This window comes from Solea senegalensis, linkage group LG15, assembly GCF_019176455.1.
Source record: "Solea senegalensis isolate Sse05_10M linkage group LG15, IFAPA_SoseM_1, whole genome shotgun sequence".
Taxonomy (NCBI): domain Eukaryota; kingdom Metazoa; phylum Chordata; class Actinopteri; order Pleuronectiformes; family Soleidae; genus Solea; species Solea senegalensis.
The window spans coordinates 4990111-5008546 of NC_058035.1; the positions used below are offsets into that span (position 1 = coordinate 4990111).

At 41.3% G+C, this 18436-nt stretch overlaps 1 protein-coding gene across 2 annotated transcripts in view; it reads left to right on the forward strand.

Moving 5' to 3' along the window:
* Positions 1-42: 42 nt before the first annotated feature.
* The window catches only part of LOC122782063 (regulator of G-protein signaling 7), a 60476-nt gene continuing 42082 nt past the window's right edge, over positions 43-18436 (forward strand). Inside the window, exons 1-2 of one of the 2 annotated variants that reach the window (XM_044046260.1) lie at positions 43-271; positions 1357-1478. In XM_044046260.1, coding sequence (XP_043902195.1) covers positions 1401-1478 — 78 coding nt within the window. In that variant the 5' untranslated portion in view covers positions 43-271; positions 1357-1400. The remainder of the gene's footprint in view (positions 272-1356; positions 1479-18436) is intronic. The other variant, XM_044046261.1, reaches the window with a different exon arrangement.

Here is an 18436-nt window from a genome sequence, read left to right on the forward strand (position 1 = left end):
AGAGCACCGTGTGTGTGTATGGAGACAAGGAGAGATAGACACACACACACACACACAGAGGGAGAGCGAGCGAGAGAGAGAGGGAGCTGTAGCCTTCACCACACCAAGTATCCACCGAATGTCTGCCTCTCCACGCTGCCAATGAATAATCCTCACATTCCTATGTCTGCCAGTTGACATACTGAAAAAAACGCCAAGTGCCAGGCTTCCACCTTTGCACGGATTGAGGAGTCCTACATCGGGCTCAGCGGGTTTTTTTCTTTCTTGTCAGGTGAGCCCCCTCCTCTTCTCTCCTCTCCTCTCATCTTCTCCTCCGGTGACCGTTGTCGCTGTGTTTGTCTGTGCGAATGTGTGTGAACGTGTGTGTGTTTACGCGCTATTCGTTATTTAAGAAAAGCGGCGGAGCGGGGGACGATAACGGGGCGTTTTGCAGTCGCTGTCCAAGGTGCTGAAACGGACAGCGGCTTGTGGTGAGATAAGAAAAACACACACACACCACAGTAATAGTGCACAGCGAACGGCCCTAATGTTTAGAGCAGGTTACATGACTTCGCTGTTTATAGGCTGTTTTAGTGTTGCAGACTCAGCCTCCTGGAAGGATGTCGTGTGTGCGTGTGTGTGTGGGTGTCGCAGAAATCATGATGGAGCTCTATAAACGTGCATGTGCGGCATCCGCTGCTGCATCCTCGCAGTGATCCTGCATGTTTTTGGCTCAGAATAGATGTATCTAAGCTGCACTGAAGGACCTCCTCCAGGGAAACGATGTGTTGTGCTGCTGCTGTTGCTGTTGCCGTTGCTGTTGCTGCTGCATTCAGGGTCCAGGTTCCTGTCCTTTTTGCTGTTGCAATGCTAGAAGAATGCGTTTTTGAAGTGTGTGTAGTACAGCTGCAATGTGGGAGGCGAGGTTTGCAGCTGAATACACTGGTATCAGAAAAGGTTGTCACTGTTCTGAACATTGATTTTTCTTTTCACACAGTGAATCGATTAAAGAAAAGAGTGGTGGCAGTTCTATCATCCAACCATCATTGGTTAAACTTTTGCTCCAGTAACCAATGCAAAGCTTGCTTTCTTTAAAAAAAAACGTCCTTGTCAAGACCTTGTGAATAACTCGCATTCATTTTGTGGCAAGTGTCAAATGTGTTGAGAGGTAAAGAACACATCACTCATACCCTTTTTGACCCAAAAATGAACGACAAAAGCAAACACACACACACACATGCAGTCAAACAGGTGATCTGCACACAATCTGTCAACACGTCGAAAGATGATTCGGGTCACAACAAGTTATGTAAATTGTTCTCTTCTTGGCAAGGTAATGTTTGTCTGATGGACCAAAAATATCCTCTGTGTCCACAGCAGGAGAGCCTGACATTTCCTGTGGCAGATTTACTTACCGGATCATGGCACAGACCAACAGTGGTGGGCAGGGGACCAACGGGGTAGCGGATGAGTCCCCCAACATGATAGTGTACAGAAAGGTAAGGCAGCTGCTATTTTTAGCCTGCACGTGTGTGTGCCTGTGTGTGTGTGTGTATGTGTCGCGCTCTTGCATCAATTTACTAGACAATGAGCTGTGCAATGGAAATTGCTAATACTAATGGCAAGACAGTGTTCTTGTGCCATGGTTGATTTAGGGTTGTGATGCCACATCAGCTTGATGAGCATGGAGAGACACAGACAGAAGGGCCAGAGGGAGAGAACGTGCAATGTTTCCCTCACAACATACATGACATGCAATGTTAGATTCAGAGCACGCTTGATGATGCACACATACACACACATACACGCACACGATGAAACGCCCTGACATGCGTGCAGACTTTCAAACCATCAGCTTCTATCACTAACGCTGCAGGCCAGATTTTAAACTGACTGACATTAATGGGATTGAATTTAAGACCAAAGTCTTTTTTTTTTTTTTTCTTTAAGCGTTGCTCATTACAGTGCTAGTGATGCATTTCACTGTTGCACTGGTAAATCTGTCGCTATATTAGAGAAATTAAAGCGAGGGAGGGGCGTGAAATGGTCCACTCCTGAGGCTCTTTAATCCAGCAAGGCACTGGACATCAAATTGAATAATGCAATAATTATAATAGTAATCTGGATGGAAGGTAATGTTTGATTAATTTGAGGCTTGAGTGTAAACTTGAATATTTTCTTCTTCTCCCTGAATAGAAACGGTTAATTCTAACATCAAACTATAAAAAAACACTTTAAATATTGCTTATATTAGTATCAGGATAGGATTCTGCTCTGTGATGGGCTCACACATGTTGTGTGTGTTAATTTCTGGCACATAAAATTCTCTGATTAATTTACTTAAAGCTGCAGTGCATAAAGTTTGGCGATTGTTGTTGATGTTAATAGTTTGCTTCTATTTGGTCTTTGAGAACATTAGGCTCAAGCAAAACTATATCAGACCTGACTGAGGGAGTGTCCAGGTGTGGGCGGGGCAAACGATCGTGTTATTTGAGGAATAGAAATTTTGAAACTTTTCAGGGGCCTGTTTTCAGTTTGCAGCCGTCTCTCACTTTGCTAGCGCAATGTTGCTGTTGCCTCCCTCTGTGACGTAAAACAGATCACTTCCTGTGCGCAGCGTGGCAATTTTTGATACAAGATCTAAACAGAGACTTGTGTTTTGTTCTTTTGAACTCATTTCACAAGAATGCAACAGATATTTGTTTATATTTAAAAGTGACACAGTACAGTTTTAATTTTAACACCAATCTATAAATAAGCCATTTTTAAAAATAGCTTTTGCTGCTCTCAGGAGAGGCTTCTGCTCCCTGGCAGCGCTGCAGTTGTCTCTAGGGTTTGCTCTGATTCATTTTTTGCAGCATGCGTTCATTTCTGGCACATAAAATGCTCTGCCTAATTCACCAAAATGAAGTATTCCACAATGAACCTGAGGCTGTACTGGTAATCTGCGACGTATCACGCCAGAGCGACAACAGCTGTGTGAGCACACTTTCATCGCCTGTTTGGCAGCGTGATGTTTTACCTCACGTCTCAGAGACGGTGACAAAGTGACCGGTTTCTCGTCTCGGTTGTAGACGACTTTGAGAGCGTTGAGTGAATCTCTTTGTTTTATTCTCCTCACCTCCTCACCAGTTAATGCAACCATTCCATCTCTGACTGTTTCACACTGCACACTGGGAAGAGGCCGCGCTTAGCATGATATCATAGATCGACGGTCTTTTATAGCTCTCACAGCGTGATGAGCATTATTACTGCCAGTGTGGCACCAGATTCGCTGAAAGTGTTGCTATGGCTGTGATTCTTTTTTGAAGTCACAACTTTTGTCATTTTTGTCCAAAGCACGACACCAGGGCTTGTAGATTGGTCATAAAAGAGGCCAAATGTTGAGGAGAGTAGAGATTTTGTCCTTCGTTGCGAGTCTTATTTGTGGGCACAGTGGAGGAAACGATGTCTCTCCTTACATTTCATGTGAACATGCTAAAGCCTGACATCTCCCGCTGCACAAGAGCATCAAGTATTGACTTGAGGTCTTCGCAGCTATTCAATTACATGTGACGTCTCTTCCTTTCTACTGCCATTGATTCAAGAGTCCTGCTTTTTACAATGTTGCCCGTTAAGGATCTGCTAAATCGAGTATGCAAATGGGAAAACAAACCTTTCACAGTAACCTCACATCCGCAGTAAATTACTGGCTACTAGATGCAGTACTTTAACAACAACAAATTACAGTGTGTATATTTACAGTAAGTGTCACAGTCGGTTACTGTACCATTTAACGTTACCGCTTTCCTATGTATTATTGTGAGTTAGCGGTGTTTCTCTGAATGATTACTTTATTTTACTGTAACTTCAGAGTAGTAATGCTATACATATACATATATATATACATCTATATATATATATATATATACATATATATAGATGTATATATGTATATACATCTATATATATATATACAGATATTTGAGAGAAAACAGAAGGAAGTTTTGTTGAATAGCCACATCTATAGTTGTGTAGTATTCAACTCTTTAACACCTTATTTTAACCTTTAAAGGGCCAGAAAATGTCCTGTGAGTAAGTGCCTTTGCTTATTTTTACAGAATGACAATTTACAATTTGCTGCATTATCTCAATGTCCAAAAAAAGGCCAAAAAATGGAAGCTATGACCAGGTGTTTTTTTTCTAACTCACTCCTCTCTGGTGGCAAAGACACTGATTTGCCAGCTTCCTGCAACAGTGCAAATTAAATGACCGTAATAACCATACATTGGCTTTGACGTGCAACTTCTCAGCTTTCAGAAATCGTTGGATTTTTTTCCGATAGCACAAACTGTCGTGTAATTGCGGTCATGCAAACGTGTCTTCTGCGATACACTCTGTGTTCAACGCTAACAATCTTCTTCTTTCAGATTCTCCCTTTGGGCCACAGCAATAAATCATAAAATCAGGGTATTATGTTGTAAATTATACGCAGATAAAGCCTGTAAAATAATAATGATGTCATTTATCATGGGATTTATTAGTAAAAAGCCATGGTTGTGAAATCCTGGAAATATCTTGCAGTGGATGTTTTATACCAAATTCCTCATCATTTCAGAGGCAAGAATGATTCACTTCCAAAGGTTTGGTGAGATTTTGTTCTTCACAACTTGAGCACACATGGCTGCAGCTTGGCTCCGTGCACCGACTGACCTAGATACGCCGCAGAATGAAAGAACATGGCGAAAGGCAGTGAGGATGAAATCGTGTTTCTGGAGTGGATATAACTCAAACGGCAATGGAGAGAGCAGACATGTGGGTACCGTCAGAATGAGCAAATGCCCCGGACGTTTTTCAGCTGGAGATGACTTGGCAGAGGTGCTGCAACCCACACTGACTTGGCCACATTAAGACGAGCTGAATCCTCGAGTAGAAAGCGGGCTTTGATGTTGACCTCTCTTACATCACACCTACACCAGCACCGTAAATACACAGTGGAAGTATTTATATACAGCCACGTCCACCTGATAATGGGCTAATGTATAGTGGAGGAGTAGAAGTATGTATGTGATATCAGCAGAGGGACCTTTATTATCGTGGTTTGTTAGTCTTTCCACTGGGAGCATAACTATATCCTTTCAATCTGACTTCCTCTCTGTCTGCTGCGCTCAACCCTCCACTCCTGTCATTAAGAGCTAATGAAAATGGATGGGTAAGCAGAGGTGTTGACCTGCTTAATATTCGCAGGGACGCCTGTTTTCCTCAGCGATGCAGACAAACAAGCACCTTGTTTGAACCTATAGATTGTAGGGCTGTACATACAGGGTTAATGTGTCAGATTACAAGATAAAACAACAATATTTATATGCAATTTTCTTTGTCTTCTGGGAGAAGTGGAAGGAGTGGGAGAAAATCAAATGTCAAATGAAAGTCAAAGCCTGGCAGAGTATTCAGGACAACACAAAACCACTATATACATATATATATATACACAGAATATAATTTTCATTGTATTAATAGGGTGCCTGAAATAATTGATCACACCAATTATTACAACCATGTAATATTTTCACTATTGTTGTGTTGGTGACATGTGTGACAATGTGTGGTTGTAACATGACAAAATGAGGAAAGGTTCAAGTAGAGTGAATAGTAGATGTATTGATATTTTCTTACATTTCTGCATGGAGTTTGCATGTTCTGTGTGTGTGTGTGTGTGTGTGTGTGTGTGTGTGTGTGTGTGTGTCTCCATGTTCTCCGGTTTCCTCCCACATTGGCACAGCGCCTCCCTGGCGACCCCCATGTGGAGGATAAAGCAGTAGAAGGTGGATGGATGGATGGGTGGATATGCTCTTACACCCTTAATCAACTGTAAATTGAAAGTGGACGTAGTCTTTTCGGTTGCAAAACAAAGTCCACTTGCAACCAGGCGCGGATTGGACGACACGAGCTGTCAATCACACAGGTGTCCACTCATATGTAACATGCTCTATTGTCCATTTTCCTATAAATGGGGACATCCATCCATCCATTTTCTACCACTTTATCCTTCACAGGAGGAAAACCCACACACACACACACACAGAGAACATGTAAACTCCATGCAGAAAGGCCCTTGTTCAGACTGGGGCTCGAACCCGGGTCTTCTTGCTGCAAAAGCACCAACCATGTGGCCTAAATGAGGACATAATCTAGGCCCCATTGAAGAGGACCTGAAACTACAGGTCGAGACCATCAACTCCTCAGAAAAATGTTAACATTCGTCAAAATGTGTTATTTTTGTAACCAGGGGAGTCGCCAACGGAGGCTAATGCTGACAAAATTGATGATATTAACTTACTGACAAGTCATCAAGTTTACTAGTGTGTCCAGATTGGATGATACTAGCCGTCAATCACAAAGGTGTCCACCCATATGTAACACGCTCTATTTTTGTACCCAGTCGGTGATTTGACACACGCACACACACAAAAACACACACACGCGCAGCTTTGTATTAAACTGATTTCCGAGCAATAATCGCTGGAAAATCTTATTGTATGAATCCAAGGGGAGGTGCTTACAAGTAACTAACATGTGAGAACCTCTTCAGTTTATCATGAGATGCAGACAAAATTGGTGTGGATGTTCACTTTCTGAAATGTTAACCAGGACAAGGTTCGTCAAGTGTACCAGTGTGTGTGTGCGTGTTTAATTGGTGGTCACATGTGTGCACCATGAATAACAGCACGATGCCTGTGTGAGCATGTGTGTACTGTATGCTGTATATAGGGCAAATGTTGCTAAGAGAGAGAGAGAGAGAGAGTGCTGAATTTTTTATGCGAGCCTTAAACAGCTCGAGTGAAGTTCACAGCCACTCCGCGCTCACTGGGAAGGGAACATCTTCTCTCACCAGCTGGCACTTTTTGTGTGAGTGAATGGGATCCTGTCCATGTGTCTGTAGGTGGGGTCTGCGTGAGAGCATGTGAGCGCTGATCCTAATAAAGTGAGAAACATGCACACACAGAAAACAGCGGTCTAATTTGATGGCGCGTTATAACAGACAGTCTGAATTAACTGCATGGGTTGGAAAGCTGCAATCCCTACAGTCTCTTTCAACTTTCTGACGTTTAGACATTAAAGAAATAAATGAGTAATAATAAAAAAAAGCTGTACACTGTGACACCCACCTTCACACCCTCACACACACAGTATATCTCTGATGTGTCTCCCTGTAGAAATGGCACAGAAGGAGGAGGAAATGTGAGATAATCACTGATGCGTCACACACACTGCACAGAAAACGGCGGAATATAAATCCTAATCTCCACTTATTGTCTTCAAAATTGATCATGAAACAATCCACGTTTGGCAAAATTCCACTTGCAGCTTTTTCTTCACAGGTTTCTTTTGGGATGGAACAGTTTATGCCACTTAATTAAAACCTAATTGAATTTTGTTTATTTGCCTCAAAACAAAGGCAGAATATGCAGTAATGTATAGATTTTCTCTGTAAAATTGAATGCACGTAATCCACTGTAGCTGTTAGGGTTAGTCTGATCTTCCTCTGTGGTGTAGTATCTGACAGCTGAGGCTCCAGCCTCCCTTCTTATTTACATCTGAGCTGCCAACAGGCATCCAGTAATTGTTCTTCCAGCAGCCACTCGTGCTTCTGTCTCCATGCAGACCCATTAATCCTATACTGCTTTTTTATTGTTCTGTGTTCTGTGCTTTGTTTTGCACATCCTACATTCTATCAAACTCTCATTGTTATCGTCGCCCAATGTGGGGAGTAGACTTTTTACAGTCTGGTGCTTACATGACTGCCAATGCTGGGTATCTTTGGAGGAATTGGTCTTTTCCGCAGATGACAATTATGATAATAATGCTGCCGGATAATGGAATTCTAAACCTTCGCTAAAATTTTTCGCTTTATTTAATATCAAGGTATTTGCCCTGCCTCACAGATTATTAGAACTGATATGTGCTTTCCTGACAAGTGCAGAACTGTGTGTGTTAACAGCATCAGGGAACTCTTCTCGTCTTAACACTTTTCAAAGGCGTGTTGATGCTGTGCTGTGAGACTTCAACCATTTCTCCTTCGTGTGACTCGCTAATGAACAAACCGAAATAACAGCAGGGCAAAGGTATTAAAGCTTGCTATTGATTTGGAAGTGGTTGTGTACAAGAGATCATTTTGCCAGGACAAGATCGTCAGTCTCGGCTGCATCACTGCAACACAGCAGCAGCAGCAGCAGCACCACGGCATTATTTGGCATAACCAAGTATCTGTATTTGTGAGAACGACCTCATCTCATCCTGCTCTGTGGACAATGCGGCTTCACATCCCACACTGTTCGAGAGCCATGAAGCGGAGAGAACTGCGTGTATTTACAGCTTTTTCCCCTCAGTCAAGAGTCACATTGAAGGGTTCTTGTACTGCCTGTCTTCCTCAATCTGCAATCAGAAGATCAGGAGGGAGAGAGATAGAGAGGGGGAGAGAGGGGGGTGAGATTGGATGATCCGTAATTGCTAGATCAGAGAGGAGTCTTTGTGTGTGAAGTAGAGCTCTTTGTGTGTCAGCTTGCCAGCCATGCCATTTCTTTTCCAGTGTATGAAAACATGCATTTCCTTTTTTCTTTTTCTTTTTTTTTGCAGACACTGTAAAGGAAAGTATGGTTGTTTTTTTTCTTTCTTTTCTTCAAACACTGTTGAATAGCATTCATGGCTTTGTTCTAATCCATTTTCCTTGTATTTGCTGACGCCGATACTCTAACAGCAATTAGCGGGGCCGACATTAACGGCACATGCTACAGTCAATATTACTGCAGGGTTCTGGTATCTCATCATACGACTGTGGGTTTAGTTAATCCATCCGGTCACGCTGCATTTTGTCACAATGCAATATTTGCATATATATATATATATATATATATACGTTGCATAAATATCACGAGTGACTTGAGGCGCTCTTGATAATAAAGAGAAAAACATGCGCTGCAGTTTGTGTGGGTCGTTCATTCTCCTCAGTCCCACTTTTAGCCTTCAAAGCGACAAAGAAATGACAAGCGTCAACAGATGATTGCACAGAGATTAATTCATCTTCACAGTAGGTGGCGCTATCAGAGGTAAATGATAACATTGAACACTCATCACTTCTCACAAATTCCCATCTTTGGACGCGTATTAGTCACAGTATATGACTCTGACTGCTGGAGCTTGTTTTGGTTTGTGATAAGCGGAACCATTAAAGGTCCAGTGTGTAAGAATTGGTGCAACAAAGGGAGGACTCCTCCCTCCAATAAACCCCTCCCTTTCCCCATACCTCAGGGAACTATGGTGGCTTTCACTTTCCAGAAAGGAGGTACTACTCGATCCCATTGTACACTTCTGCTTCAAAATGTGAAACTGGCTGTTTGTCCTGCTGTAGAAACACGGTGGAGCAAGATAGCAGCCTCTCTGTCAAACAAGAAATGTCACTAATAGAGTAAGAGGCTGGACAAGTGAGAATATTGGTCTGTCTTTCACTCGCTGGCATTCACTTTTGCTCTTGCGTTAGACTGGGGCGACCTGGTTCTGTTACTGTTTGACTTAAAAGTGTAAATTATTGTTTGCGGCGTGACAGGCCGTGTCATTGAAGTCGTCACGTCCTCTCGTCCTTGTCTTGGTCAGAATTCAAGTGATTCAAACAGTAGCTTATATAAGCGGAGTTGAAAATCCAAGCTACACGAATTAAAGCACGATCCTTCTTTCGTTGTTTTGTTCGGGGTTGGTTTTCATTTGTCAAATCTAGAAAAATAAAATGTTGTAGTCATAAATTCCCTCAACTGTTACATGACACCCTGACATAAATTTTACAACCTTTTCACGTGATATTATTTTAGTATCTGCATGTAATTATTTTCATGTATTTTTCAGTCTTTACGGTTCTTTTACCTAATTATTTATTCATTTATTATATATAAGGTACATAAATGTGAAAGTGATGTTGCATAAATGTGAAAGTGATGTTGCTTGTGTGTGTAGCCACTGAAAAAAGGGATGAATGATTTTGTGCTGGACTTCAGGAGATCCTGATTCGAGCTGCTTTTGCTCAGACATTGAAAATATACTTAAGTCTGCCTTTACTTTAAGCGCTCCCCTCTGTATATGTCTGCCAAGCCTTTAGTACTGTCTGTCTGGGTAATATAAGAGTCTGAGGAAGCCTGGGCAGCATTTAGAAAGTGTCCGACTCGGCCATTAACTCCAGTTCAACATTTAGTCTGAGATTATGGGAGATCTCCGGCCAGAGTTATGAAGGATTCCGCTTCCCTCTCTAGTGTGGGGGACTGAATGAATCCACAGATGGGACTTTTTCTTCTCATAAATATTCTGTATTCTTCACACAATAGTTCGGATTTTTTTTACTGTGACATGCATAGAAAATAAGATAATAAATACGATAAGACACCTTTATTTAGAGACACACACCAGCAATGCCACACTAGAACAAATGACCAAAAATGCTAAATAAACAAACTTTAGAGAGCCAACAAGTCTCTGATATCATTTTTTCAGCACAACCTATGGAAAATCTGATAAAAAAAAGATTTGTTTTCAATTTCACCAACTATATGAACAAACAGTACTTGAATTTGTGAAAACATTTGTCAAAGTTCAAAGTTCGCTTGGCTCGTTTTTATGAACAAAAATGAAATTAAAACTGTCTTTTGCACAATTATCGCTAAACATTTGCGATACAGAATTAATTATAACTTCGACTGAACAACACATAAGACGAAAAAGATGCATTTTGTAAAGCCTGAAGATTTTTCAAGGGTGCACCTGCGGCACTGATCTGTGCAGTGTGAGCACTAAGGGCAAATCACCTTAAACTAAAACAAACACTCAAACGTGCCATCATCAGTGCACCATATCCTAGATGTTGAAAAACGCCATTTCATTCAGCGCAGGTATCCTTTCATCTTCCATTCACCGTAATGAGAAAAATACAGAAGAACTCATTTTTAATTTCACATAATTCACACAAATCCAAGTCATTCCTGAACATATTTAACTCTGCCAACTTCCAGATAGAAGGAAATGTGTGAATATCCATACAAATACATCTAATGTCATCATTTTCCCGTGTCTCTCTTCTAATGACGTCTCCGTCGCCACACAGAACATCTGCTTCTCAACTTTTTCCACTACGTTCTCTTTGTCTTGATGTAGTGTCAGTGAGGATGTGAGCCAGGGTCACATCCTCACTGACAATAATCCCAGTCAAAAGAGCTTCAATTAAATCACCAAGTCATTATAGATAGGATTATTCATTTTTTTGTCTTTGTGTGTTGAAATGTGTTACTTTTTTATCTTTTCAAAATGAATAGCAAAAAATAAAATGCCACCACACAGACACGGGAAATGACTCCATTAGACAATTAGCACATGAATTGTTCTTATCCCAACTAACCATATTATTCTGAAAATGAAATAAAACTTTTACGATGCATGTATATATATGCCAGTATAGCTCTGCTGTGTTTCCTATCAGACCATCTGAACACAAAGACAAGCAGTTAATTAACACGAGTCCCTATTAACGTTACACAGCGGCCAAACAATGCACGGTTAACAAGTGCAGAGTGAGATTTCATTAGCGGGAAACGGCTAAGCTTTCCTCGCCTTCTTCATTTCCAGTGAGTCTTGCTTGACGGCACATCAATGACCAACATGCCACACAGACAAGAAGACAGCACTGGCAACGGCACAGAGATTACACCTTCAGTGTACGACGTTCACGGCGGTCACTCCTTTAAACTACACGCGTCCAGAGCCCTGGATGTTGGCATGTGTACAATGTGTGAGCCATGTGAAAGCAGGCTTCCTTTCCTTTTCCCAATCAAGCACTGGTGATGCGCCACCGCGGAATGAATCGCAAATGTTCAAATCTCTTGACTTCAAGCTACATACTAGAGAGGGTAATTTCTGAAGAAATTGCAGTGGGATTGCTGCCTTGCTGAGGCCAATCTGGCGCGCCGCATTGAATTGGTATGAATGAGACGTTGAAATGATGAATTCAAGTCTCTAATTGAACGTCTGGATTTGAAAAATGGTGCAAAAATGATGAGGGATTGGGAGGAGAAAAATCTGAACACATCCATTAGGGCTGACGCGGTGATCACAAAAAAAATGATCAATGGTCGGAACGAGACTGTCGCAGAGACACCTCGTATTAAGACTGGATCAGATAGTCCACACTGAGATAGTACTCACTGTATTACACATGTGCTGCAATGGCTACTCCCGCTTAGGGTTGCAAACCGTTCTGCGAAATAAGAGTTTCTTCCATGTTTGAAAGAGAAAAGCCGCGTTTTGTATTGAACAGATAGACACTTTGTTCCTTTTTTATTATAATCAATTCAGTGCAAAACCATGACAGCAAAAACGACAGATTAGTCTGGGGAGGAAATAAAATCTTCCTCCTGCTGTCAGGCCCTCTCAGTCTGTCTGTCATTCATTACCATCCAACAGAAAACGGGGGCCTTTTAATTGGTCGACCGTATCACCGAGAGTCCTGTGTATCGTAGCAACGTAGGCGTGGTGAGATGTAAAGGTAAAATGGCGGCAGGAGGATACTGCTCAGGCCAAAAAAGAGAAGATTACAAAATGTAATGAAATGATATCGATCCGTAAACTCATGTTTGGTTGACGGAAGGTGACAAACATAGAAATACTATAGTAAAACAGCACCTATTACTCAAGTGTGAAAGTGTGTAGTGGCATTATGTAGCTTATGTAATGTCAAACATTAATGTCTCACAGCGTGTGTACAATCACACTGAAGAAGGAGATATTAGAGAGGCAAGACGGGGGGAAAAAAACACAAGGACTTGTGACACGCAATCAATACTGATCAATATTCACTGTCACTGTGCGTTTGTGTGTGTATTTACCTGTGCGCAGTCTAATCTGCTCATCTAAATTGCCTGAGTGGCACCTGCTGTTAGCGGTTGCTATAGCGATGGCAAAGCAGGTCCATTAAAAATACACACACCACTTGCGATCTCCTCATTGTAAAAGTAAAGACTGCAGTTGTTATTGCTGGTATTTCTTTCTTTGGGTGTCGGGAGGCTTGGCCTGAAGTTTTGAAAAAGGCAGTTTTAAAATTGGATATGTTGAGTTTACAGTCTCAGTCAGAGAGACACCAGTGAAATTCTGTAAGCAGTAGGCAGTCACATTGTATGAAAGTAGATAAACGTGTCTATATTCGGCTTGAAAATCATGTGTGAAGAGTGGAAATGTGTGAATGTGTGGAGAGCAAGGATTGGGGATTTTTTTTCTTCTTCTAAGAGTTGAACAACCTCTCTCCACTCTCGCGTCGGAACCTTCCAGGACGATTATTGCAACCGTGACTGTGAAGAATCGCAGTGAGGCTCATGAAAGAAGCTGAAGTTCTGAAGTTGGAATGAAGTTTCTACACTGAACCCGTGAGTGGTGGAACATCTGTGTGTCTGAAGTTTGTTTCAGTTCATTTGAATGAGAAATTGCCTTTGGAAAAACACAAGTGAAATATTTCGGAAAGTATTAGATATTACAAAATTCTGCGTGCACTGAACAATGTCGTAATTGAGCAGAACACTTTGAATATGTGCAATTTTTGGAAATTATGAAATATTCAAAATACGAAAATACAAAGCCCTTAATGAGCTGAATGAAGCTTCTATGTTGAAGTGTGTGGAACGAGTTAATGACGGCAGAAGAAGGAGAAGAAGAAGAAGAAGGAGAAGAAGTAAAAATGGCAGCCACAGAACAGATTCGAGCTGCATTAGGACACAACCAAGGCATTTTTTTACTTGCCTGTTGTGGCAGGCATGCTAACATGCAATTGGTGTCATTTTTGCAGCACAGATCTATTCCGTCTACAGAGCATCAGTTTTAATGAATAGGCTTTAGATCCTTTATGAGAAAATGGGACCAAATTAAACCGCCTAATTTCTCTCAAAAAGAAAAAAAAGAAAGACTTATTGGAAAATGTGTGTGTGTGCTCCTTGAATCTGTAATTACACGGCCACGTCGAAAGCATTCTGCAGAAGGAAAATAAAATAATTGGAGAAGTGTCATTGTCTAAAACAAACCGCTGTATATTTTCATCAAATTGTTGCCAGAGCAAAAATCATATTTGCATGTCGAGTGCCTTCAAAAGTAAACAAGAAAAATAAGAAATCTTGTTATCGTCCGTGCAGAATCTCTCATGCATTACCTCGTCCCTCTCTGTCTCTCCTCCTGTCGATGTCTAGACCTGTGAAAACATTTCTCTCCCTCTGTAGACTTTTTCATCCCTGTTTCCCTCACCGTCTGTCTGGCACTCTGGCGTTCACACTTTGCCCCCTTCATTATTGTCTCTTTTATCCGCTCCGCACTTGCTCTCCCCTCCCACGCTCGTGGCCTCTTTTGTTCAGTTACAGGTCTTTGATGTTTTCCCGTATACTCTCAGCATCACACTAACTTTCTCTTTGTCTTGCCTGCACTCACCCTGACACACACACACACACACACACGTGCCGTCTCACTCTCTCTTTCTACCCCCACAGCGTTTGATTCCCTACCTGTGAAGCATTCATCCACCTCTGTCTCTCCGTCCCCTCCCCTCGCATCCCTTCCCTCCCTTTGAAGTCATTAGAGCCCCCCAGTAGGAGCCCATTCCACTTCAGCCAGCTTTTATCCTCACACAGAAAATAAGAGAGGAATGTGTTTAGACTGTGCGGGAGCGCAGTCATCTCTCTCCTCCTCTATGACATGATTCAATCGTGACTCACAGCGTTATCTGGCGCTCTCGCTCTCCAAACAAACAACCTTTGAATGTGGCATTTTCCATCCAAATTGACTGTAACTGTAACTGAGAGCACTGGCCTGACGGTCCCGCCGCAGCTCAGTGCCTCGTTCTCCCAGAGGCCATCGTGTCTCAGTGATTAGCCGGCTATGACCGAGCGACGCTGTGCAAATTCCATACCAAAGGGACGACGACAACGCAGGGAAGACGCGTTCAAATCGTGCATTTGAGGCATACATTTTCATTTTGGCCAAACAGGGAGACAACACCATTCAACTTCAGCTGTGCTCTGATCACAGACAAGGCGCAAACACACACACACGGCTCACAGGTTGTGATGTTGCGAGCACCTTCTACCTTCCACCTGCAGCCCACTGAGGCTTCACTGCTTCACACCGTTATTTCAGCTTCACACGCGACGTCTTTAAATCGGAGGTGCCATCTTGACTGAAACACTCTCGTATTGTGACTTTAAAATGAAGACAATTTAAAGCAAAATGACATTCACCCACTCATAAATAAAAATGTGGCTTAAATAGGATTTATTTAAATAAAAAAAACAGCAGGTCACCCTAATCAGTTGCCTGATGGAAACTTAAAATTAGAACCATAAATGACCACTATATACCACTCATGGGCTATAGGACCACGCTGCATTGTCAACTCCCATGTTAGCTGTATGTACTGCAAAGAACACTGCGAACATTGTCGAAAGAAAATAGTTACTTAAGCTCCTAAACCCTTTGGATCCCACTACCCTTTGATAGCAGCTCATTTTTAAAAGAATCATTTCACTCTAGCCTTCAACTAGCTCCTTTTTAGCATCTTTTGTTTTATTTCAAAGTTCAAACAGGGATTTTTATTTTTTGACTTTAGACTTTCTTTTCATTCCACCATGTGTTGTGCTTTATTGTTGTTTTTTCCTTTCAATCCTTGTATGAAAGGGGCTATACAAATAAAGTTTATTATTTTATTATTATAATGAGTTTAAAATACAGGTATGGCTAAGAGTCACAAAAACAAAGGTCTTAATTACCTTAATGTGCTTTAGGTAAACTGACAGCAAATACCATGCAGCCTATATTCTTTCGCTATATTCTAATATTGGAGATGCACTCGAGAGAAACAGAGGTAAATTTGGATCTGAAAGGAGCAAAATTGGCCTCATTAGATGAATCCAAAGTCTGTCTTTCGTGTCCAGGCAGCTATATAAAAAAAGATGATTAATCTCGGCTATTTCTGCACGGTATATTTGGCAATGGGGGAAGCACATTACCGTGCAATTTTATTTAATGACACGTGGTTATGACAAGAGCCGTTTTTAGACATACTTGCAGCTTGGCTCTGTGTCTGTCTGTTGGCTTGTTTAGAGCTCTTAGATTTAAATACCCAAATAACAAGTTTGAAAGTTCACAATGATATTCATGGTCCCCAGAGGAAGACGTGCAATCACCTCTGTGATCCCTCTAACTTTCTTGTAATGCAACCTTCACTTTAAACATTTAATGTGGCACCGACTTGTTAAAGCTGCAGGGCCGCTGGAAAATAGGTTATTGTTGAAGTTCATCAACAGCTCGTACTTGAGTTTTGGGAACACGGCTCTCTGCTAAGATGAGCACAGACAGACACACTCTTTCATCTGCTGACATGACCCGAGGCATCGCTCCATCACTGAAACTCTCCGCTGATGTTGACATATGTTCAATAGCATTTATTGACCGACTTTTTTTAGATTCTTTATTTTTCTTTGCAGCAGAGAAGGACCTGTAACCCGTGTGTTTACGAGTCTCCCGTTGTTCTCTGATTAGGCAAAAGATGACTTGATTTTCCTGTATGCCATAATGTCACTATTTAATTATTGATAAATAATGCCAAAACTCACCAAATGAATATCATTTGAACGTCTTTGAGCTGGGGCCAAACACAATAACACAAGGCTAGACATTTTTAAACATGTACAGTATATACAGTACACACACATATATATATATATGTGTATGTATGTATATATAAATATATATATACACATATATACATATATATGTAAATATTATTGAAGGAAATAAACAACAGTAATTAACTTGATTTATTTAGAATTTAAAAAAAGGAGTGTCAATTTGTCTTTAAAAAATAGTTTTTTTTACTTATTTTAAACATCAATTTACTGCATTAATACTGTTTTAACAATTTAAAATTTAGAAAAACAAAAAGGCTTATTTTGAAATTCGAACAGTATGAAACACATTTACAATTTACACTCTCCAATGGAAACTATGTACAGGTGTTCCTCCCACTCTCTCCTCTCTGGAGTCAATGACAACTGCAATAACCACACGTTGTTTTTGACGTACAAATTGTCAGCTTTCAGAAACTGCGAGAATTTTTGCGATACGACAAACCGTCGCGTGATTACGGTAATGCAAAGTGTGCTTGTGCCAGCGTGTCGTCTGCGATACACTCGGTGTTAAAGGCTAATTTTGTGTCTGCAGTGCACCCATATATGTTAAATAAATTTAAGATTAACAAAAGTATCATATTAAGTTTTGGATGGAGTGACTTAGTAGAATTGATCAAATTTACAAAGAAATAAGACTTTTCCGATGGTTCAAAAATGGTAAACATTGTCCTTCTACCTATATTTCTCACTATTTACCATAGTTTTTTTCTGTCATACAATATTATTACGACTTGAATAAAAGATTAAAGTCTTTCCTCGTCCATATCAGCGAGTGCACATTGTAACTAGTGTTTCTCATATGATATCACCTTCTTGATGCACGTTCTGGACGGAGAATAAAATACATTATCTGAGCCAGAGCTCGGTGACAACAAAAGACAAGGTTGCTTCCAATAATGCATTAGGATATGGTGGGAAGGGTCTTTCTGTTCTTTCTGTTCTGCAGCAGACTGATTTGATTTGTTAATATGTGCTTCCAGTGGCTGTGTACGCCACGACAGTGGAAGGGCTAAGTGACAGAGGATGTGACAGGGTGAGGGTTCATGTATATTAATTCAAATCTTCAGATAAAAAAAAAATTGCTATGAATAGAACCATCCTGCATGAATTTATAGATTGAGCTAACTTCGTATTTTCCCAGCGGCCTCATTAGCAACATTGTAATCTTTTAGTTTACGACACGGTGACAAAGCAGTGGCTCCAGCCAGTGAAGACCACAGCGGTAATTAAGTTTTGGATTTACTTCATCAAATTGATCAGGGTCTTAAAGCTTTCCCATCCACGTGAAACATCGGCCTATTAGTGGCTTCCACCTCCTGCTGGTTCCTTTGAAAGGTTCAGTAACGCCTCGTATCGTCCATCATCTTCATTGCTCCGTGGTTCAAGTGTCACTTACATCAAACGCTGTGCCCTCATTGGTTTATTGTCTACCCCGACTGCTGTGCCCTCTGAAGTGTGCATGCATGTGTGTGTGTGTGTGTGTGTGTGTGTCCTGTCAGACACCCGGTCCTTGTCTTGTCTCTGTTCTGCAGACAGGAGAAAGCAGAAGAATGTCAGCCTGCCAGAATTCAGCTGCTGCCTTCTTATTGGTATTCAGGTCACACAACGCTGTCCTGAGTGTGTGTTGCATGTGCCAAGGAGGAATGTGGGAAATGAGAGGAGAGAGGGAGAGGAGGAGGAGGAGGAAGAAGAGAGGAGTGAGAACTCATCTCCCTCATTCTATCTGG